The sequence below is a fragment of the Bison bison genome, unplaced genomic scaffold (assembly GCF_000754665.1).
Source record: "Bison bison bison isolate TAMUID 2011002044 unplaced genomic scaffold, Bison_UMD1.0 scf7180017864134, whole genome shotgun sequence".
NCBI classification, from domain to species: Eukaryota; Metazoa; Chordata; class Mammalia; order Artiodactyla; family Bovidae; genus Bison; species Bison bison.
This window is the reverse complement of record NW_011494706.1, coordinates 5621565-5628983: the sequence shown is the minus strand read 5'-3', so window position 1 is coordinate 5628983 and position 7419 is coordinate 5621565. Positions and strand designations below refer to the sequence as shown.

The window sequence follows — 7419 nt, the reverse complement described above, 5'->3', positions numbered from 1 at the left end:
AAAGGTCCGTCTAGTCAAGGCTATGGTTTTTCCAGTGGTCATGTATGGATATGAGAGTTGGACTGTAAAGAAAGCTGAGCGCCAAAGAATTGATGTTTTTGAATTGTGGTGTTGGAGAAGACTCTTTAGAGTCCCTTGGACTGCAAAGAGATCCAACCAGTCCATCCTAAAGGAGACCAGTCCTGGGTGTGCATTGGAAGGACTGATGTTGAAGCTGAAAATCCAATACTTTCGCAACCTGATGCAAAGAGCTGACTCATTTGCAAAGACCCTGATGCTGGGAAAGATGAAGGGCAGGAGGAGAAGGGGACGAGAGAGGATGAGATGGTTGGATGGCATCACCGACTCAATGGACATGAGTTCGGGTAAACTCCACGAGTTGGTGATGGACAGGGAGGCCTGGCGTGCTGCAGTCCATGGCGTCACAAACAGTCGGACACAACTAAGTGACTGAACTGAATTTAGGTGATTTGGGCTATCTAGGTGCTTTATTATCCCTGAATTGTTAAATCTAGGGGGAAAGCGCATATCACTGAACTATACCGTTTTGTGGGACTAAATCCCCTATGCCAGTAAAAATCAACATTTTTAAACTGTTTTAATTTGTACTGGAGTACAGCCAATTAACAATATTGTGACAGTGCAGGTGAACTGCCAAGGGACTCAATGGATACACATGTATCCGTTCTCCTGCATACAACCCTCTCATCCAGGCTGCCACACACATTGAGCAGAGTTCCCTGTACTATACACTAAGTCCTTGTTGGTTATCCATTTTAAATATAGCAGCGTGTACATGTCATGTACAAACTGAAAAGTACCTGTTATATACTTACAGATTTTATCGCAGTTACTTTGTTTCTCAGACTTTCCGTGAGTCTCTCGTTCTCCTCTTCACAGGCACTATACCCACTATTAGGATAGCCATAGTTCCCATAGTTGCCAGGGGGTACTCCTTCACCTGCAAGGATCAGTTCCGAGCAGAGTTGTAGCAAAAACAAGTCCCTTCTGAAACCCTGACTAGAAAGAACCGAAAAAGACCCCTGGAGGCCGCTGGCAGACAGACCAGGTATGTCTGTAATACTCACACTTCAAATGAACTTTAAAAATTAATAACCAGTGCCAGTGCACCAGCCCCAAGCATCCAGGATCGTGCATCAAACCTGGACTGGCAACTCGTTTCATACATGATATTATACATGTTTCAATGTCATTCTCCCAGAGGGATGGTATGGAGAGGGAGGAGGGAGGAGGGTTCTGGATGGGGAACACATGTATACCTGTGGCGGATTCATTTTGATATTTGGCAAAACTAATACAATATTATAAAGTTTAAAAATAAAATAAAATTAAAAAAAAATAAATAAAAATTAATAACCAAACAGAGTTCAGAACAACTCTAATAACCTCTCTTAAGCAAAGGATACTGAATTCAGCTCAATACGCATTTGTTGACTGCTTACTGATTGCCCACAAAACTGTGAAATACACACTGATATATAAGGGTATTCTGGACATACTTCCTGCTCTCTAGAACTACACCATTAAACACACACCCCTAAAATTAGTAACATCAACTACCTATGGAAGAATCTTGGCTGTGCAGGGAAAGGCAGAGTCAGGATAATACAACAGGACAGAGTTAATGGTAGAGGGAAGGTCCTTTATGGGCAGCTCTTTTAAACAGAAGCGAGCGAAAATAACTTATGGAGAATATTAACTCAGATTTAAGAGGAAGACTCATTCATTCTTCAACAAATACTTGATAAACTATCATGCATCAGATCCCTTGTTCTTTTTAGGTGCTATCAATACTTTTCAGAGCTCTTCTTCTAGGGAAGAACATTGGGATACAGGACAACAGTCCCAGGCACTGCCCAATATAACTTGATATTCATCAGGCACTCCAACAGGTGGAGTGAGCCTTGAACAGTGAATACATGTACTAACACGTTGGAGGACTGAGAAAGGAAAGCATAGTTGAGGGTATTATTTAACTGCATTTAAAAGAGAAAAAAAAACTGTTGACAATTTTCTCAGTGAAATAAGAGAAAAGCCTGTCTTTGAAAAATGGTGATCTTTTGGGGGAAAAAAACTGTAGAGAATAATGGAGGAAAATAACTGGGGTTGTACAGGATTACTACAGGGGTAAAGCAATTGTGGCTGAGGCAATTATACTGTAGTGTGATTTTTCACCTGGATGTGTGATTTTTCTGCAGAAAAACTGATCAGCCTATATCAGCCCATGAGAACCTGGAGGGTTAGACTGAAACAAGAGTTGGAGTGCAGTGCTGGGGCTGCTGAAGAACAGAGCCCCAAGATGTTGAGATTCCTTGTCAAAAGAGTAGGTGATATATATGGATTCTGGGGACTAGACTGGACAAGGATTGTACTGGCAATGGAAGCCCGGCTCTATGGAGGAAAGGGATAATACAGAGACTAGAGGCCTCCATCTACTCAGAGTGAATGAAGTGGCTCTGACAGTAAGATGGAAGTGCAGAAAGTAGCAGGCATCACTGGTGACTGATGGAAGTGTCGGAAAGTGAACAGAAAGCTCTTTCCAGGCATAGTAAAACTCACTTTCTCTAAAAAGCAAAATCCTCTTTTGAATTCTTACAGTTCTGACTATACATAACACTAATATCATGCTCTGGACTGCACTCCAAGGGCAGAAACTAAATTTGTTCTGCTCATGGCTATAGATCCCCCCAAACATATATACACAGTAAGGCACAGCCAGTAAATACGTGTAAATGAACCAACTAATGAACAGAATCTGAAATCAGTTATTCAGCTTTGAATGTGTCTGCCTTTGTCAACAGTGGGGTCATAAGCTTCTTTGAGGACAAAAGCGGCGTCTCAGCCTGTTTCTGTATCCCTGTATCTAACAAGTACTTCGAGCAGGAGAGACACAATCTCTACCACCACAAAAACCACAACAAAATGTTAAACAAGTATATTACTGGGGAGAAAGAATTGCCTTTCTCAAATTTCCAATTGCTGATCCATCATCTACAAAGTTCTCTAAGTGTGCCATTGTACAACGGAAGGACAAGTGACTACACATAATATTTCCCTCTACTCAACAATTAAAAGAATCATTTAAAAAATGCATTCTCATCCTATTCACCAATGATATGCTATACAAAGTCTACTTTAATAAAGACCAAAATCCTTAAAGGAAATAAAAATCGCTTCATATTTTATACGATTAATATGCTACATAAATAATGTTCACCCAGTAAGTCATTACTGACTGGTTGAATTAACCACTTGACAACTTCCCCAAGGAATTCAGTTCTAAATTAGTGGCTATTTGTTTACATTTCCTTCATTATTATTTTTGCATATCTTATTTTTATTTTTAGCGTTCTTCTGCACTGTTCCATTTATTAAAAGTGAAATTCCCATTTTATTTATTGTCCAGAAAGCTTTCAAAGCACCTTCTCCTATTAAAGAGTTAATCTTCCCCCACACTATCATCCATTCCCAGTATTTAAAAAAAAAAAAAATCAAAAGTTAGGAGTTGTTATTCCAAGTTTAGCCACTTGTTTTGTGACTTACTGGCATGAAAATTTGTAGGAAAGCTAATGGGGGTCAAAGATAATCCTCACACTGTGTCCATAAGCAAATGCTACTTCTGCATAGTTTGTATCATAAATGAACCGAGTCACTTAGATAGTCATGTGAACTGCGGGCCTGCAGAGGGAAATGGCAACCCAGTCCAGTATCCTTGCCTGGAAAATTCCCTGGACAGAGGAGTCTGGCAGGCTATAGGTCTTGGGGTCACAAAGAGTTAGGCCCGACTGAGGCACCAAGCATGCAGATGAAGTGCGGGGGGCTTCTCTACATGAATATTTATCAGATTAATGACCCCAATACACATTGATACTTAAAAAAGAAAAAAGCTCTTGTCACATCATGTCACATCACTCCAATGTAATTTACAACAACAGACACCTAAGGAATCATCTTTCCTCCTCTCAACTACAGGGGAGTTTAAAAACAAACTAAAACAAAAACACTCTATCCTAGAGATTCTAACTTAGTTGGTCTGGGCTGGGGTCCAGGTATTCAAGCCTTAAAAGCTCTCTAGGTGATTCTAGTGCACAGTCAGGGCTCAGAACCACCATCTCTCAAGTTCTTCTCTCTGCACTTTCACAGCATACTGTTGCACGAAACTTTCAAAAAGGCCCAAAGACCTACTGATGAGATCCAAATTCTTTGACCTGGTACTCAAAGGTCTCCACATGGTTGGTTCTGGTTCTATGTCTCCTACTTCAACCGAATTGGTTTAATCATAATCCCTTAAACACATCATTCATAATTCTAGATTCTAGTCCTATAATTATTTTGGTGCAAGGAGAGGGTCACCCTTCCAACTGGAAACAAACTCTCCTACACTTTGCTATTTAAGCTGCAGTTGAGGCTTCTATGTCCACACAAATTACCAAGCACTCTCTGTGAAATCCCTGGGATATTCACGGCCTGTAGAACTTATTTGGTATTTGGTTGTACAGCTACCACCTTGTACTATAACTTATCTTTGTACATATTTCTACTCCTCAACTAGATTAGAAGCTTGGGGAACATGAACAGAGCTACACAGGACTGCGTGTGAGTGCTCAGTCCTGACTGACTCTTTGTGACCCCATGGACTGTAGCCCGCCAGGCTCCTCTGTCCATGGGACTTTCCAGGCAAGAATACTGGAGTGGGTTCTTTCTTCAGGGGATCTTCCTGACCCAGGGATCGAACCTGCATCTCGTGTGCACCTCCAGCACTGGCAGGTGGATTCTCTACCACTAAGCCACAGGAAAGCCACAGAGGACTGTATACCTACAGCTTACGCAAATACACAATAAATGTTTGCTGTCATTAATGATAAAAAGGAAACTCATTTAGGCATATAAAACTACACTTACCCATGGTGGATTCATGTTGATGTATGGCAAAACCAATATTGTGAAGTAAAAAAATAAATAATAAAAATGCAGTACACACACACAAAAAAAACTATACTTGTTCAAAATGAGTTATTTTTTTTTTTCTATACAATTTACCCAGCCAATTTTCCTTTTATGACCCAAGTATTCACAAAAACTACATTTTTCAAGAGCTTTTTCTCATACTACAATTTACTAATCAATGTACATGCCTAGAGTTACTGGCAACTTTCACTAACTTTAAATACCTGACACTTTTGAATAACTTTTTTTCCATCGAATTATAAGAATTGAAAAAGGTAACAAACATTATCCTTTTTCAAGTATTTCATATATTTTCTCAGGTTTACTGTATACTAATATGGCAGGTTTCTTCTTCTCTTTTTTCCCAGTCATCTCTTAATAGTTCCAGAACCAGAAAATGCTGTTTTAATGGATTTGTGCTGTAACAGCCCACTGTAAATTCTTGTGCCTAATTTGTTCTGCTGCTTGGTGAACTACTTTCTAGGCCAAAAGTCAAGAACAAATGCTAAGTCACCAGGTATTACTACATTCTACCGTCTTACCAGTGGAACAAGGGTGAGATAAGAAATGTTCTGGGTAAAATGGCCTTTGACTCCGAAGATCCACATCACGGCCTTTAACAAAAATGACACTTGGGTTTACCTGTGAAACTCACTGTTACCAGGCTAATACGGTTATTATCAGTGTGCTTTGCATGCAACAGTCTTCAAACTTCACTTCTCAAGAAACTAACATTAGGTCCAGTAGAGAGAAGCGAAGACAGACTTCAGCAACTATGGAAACTCAGCAATTTCCATAACCGCGCTCAGTCAGTAACACTACAAAAAAACTCCTCACTGCGTTGGTACCTGTACATACCTCACCCCGAGTTCTCCACTATTCCATCTAAACCTACCATCCATAACTTGAGACAGAACCAAACTTAAGGAACCCCCTAGGATCTGCAACAAACGGTGGTGTTTCCACTTGACACCACTTTCAAAGACTCCTCCATACACCCTGCTCTCTGCCTCAGGTTCCAGAGACAAGAGGCCAGTCCGATTTCCCCCCCCCACGCGCCCCTGCGCCCAGCACCGCCAGCTCTAGGGTCCCGGAACTTCGAAACTCAGCCTCTTCTTACCCAGGCCTGCACGCCTCATCCTGCCAGAGGAGCGGGGGAAAAGGCGAGCAGAGGGGTGGGTAGGAAGAGGCCAAGGACCACCTCAGGACCAGTGCCCGGCGAAACAGCAACTTCTTCCTCCAATGCGCCACGACATCAGTAGAGTCTAAACACCGCGCTGGCTGATGGCGTCACCCAAGGCGCTTACTGGCGCCCTGCGCAGCGGCTTGAACGGCATTCTGGGAAATATAGTTCGCCGCCGAGGCCGACCGTGAGGCCGGGACTTGGAGTGAACCCGGGTGAAGAAGTGGGCGGGGCTCCCGGCAAAGGGGCGCGTCTGCTTCAGCTGCCACTCAGGACCTGGGACTCAGACTCCGGACCTGGGACGCTGGATCTCCGCTCCTGGACTGGCTCTTTCTCTCAGCTGCCGGACCCCGAATTTAAATCAGTACATCTGTCCTTCCCAGACCATGAGAGGATGGTTAACTTCTCTTTCCTGATTCCGCCTCTCACTGCCTGTCACCACGAGTTAGTTCAGGTAAAGTCGAAGAAAACTTTATCCAAGTTTCTGGTCTCACACATAAGTAATCTAAGAGCCATTGAAGGGACGGAAGAGGGGTAGCCAGTTGGTGCCCGGGTCACCCAGTGGTGTAGAGTAAAACCAAGCCCCTAGTACTAGGATCCTGCTCTATTGAACTCGTCGATCAAATTAGTAACTGGGTCTCCTCAGAGGCAGTGGAGGTTTCATTTGCTTTACTGAGTTGGTTGCATTTCTAGAAAGAATCACAGCCATTAGTTAAGGGACTGAAAGACCCTTAAACATCCCCCTACTTAGATCTTTTAAACTTAGACAAAGGATACCAAAATCTGTCTAGTCAAGGCTATGGTTTTTCCAGTGGTCATATATGGATGTGAGAGTTGGACTGTGAAGAAGGCTGAGCGCCAAAGAAGTGATGCTTTTGAACTGTGGTGTTGGAGAAGACTCTTGAGAGTCCCTTGGACTGCAAGGAGATCCAACCAGTCCATTCTGAAGGAGATCAGCTCTGGGATTTCTTTGGAAGGAATGATGCTAAAGCTGAAACTCCAGTACTTTGGCCACCTCGTGCGAAGAGTTGACTCATTGGAAAAGACTCTGATGCTGGGAGGGATTGGGGGCAGGAGGAGAAGGGGACGACAGAGGATGAGATGGCTGGATGGCATCACCAACTCAATGGACATGAGTCTGAGTGAACTTCGGGAGTTGGTGATGGACAGGGAGGCCTGGTGTGCTGCGATTCATGGGGTCGCAAAGAGTCGGACACGACTGAGCGACTGACCTGAACTGAAGGTGCCAATTTAAAGAGTTTATAAGC

General features: G+C 42.8%; 1 protein-coding gene across 1 annotated transcript in view; it reads right to left on the bottom strand.

The window, feature by feature from the left end:
• The window catches only part of BET1 (Bet1 golgi vesicular membrane trafficking protein), a 14960-nt gene extending 8696 nt beyond the window's left edge, over window positions 1–6264 (bottom strand). Inside the window, exons 1-2 of the mRNA XM_010839768.1 lie at window positions 6089–6264; window positions 837–961 (exon numbers count right to left, since the gene is read on the bottom strand). Of these exons, the coding sequence (XP_010838070.1) occupies window positions 837–961; window positions 6089–6107 (144 nt within the window). The 5' untranslated portion in view covers window positions 6108–6264. The remainder of the gene's footprint in view (window positions 1–836; window positions 962–6088) is intronic.
• Window positions 6265–7419: the final 1155 nt, after the last annotated feature.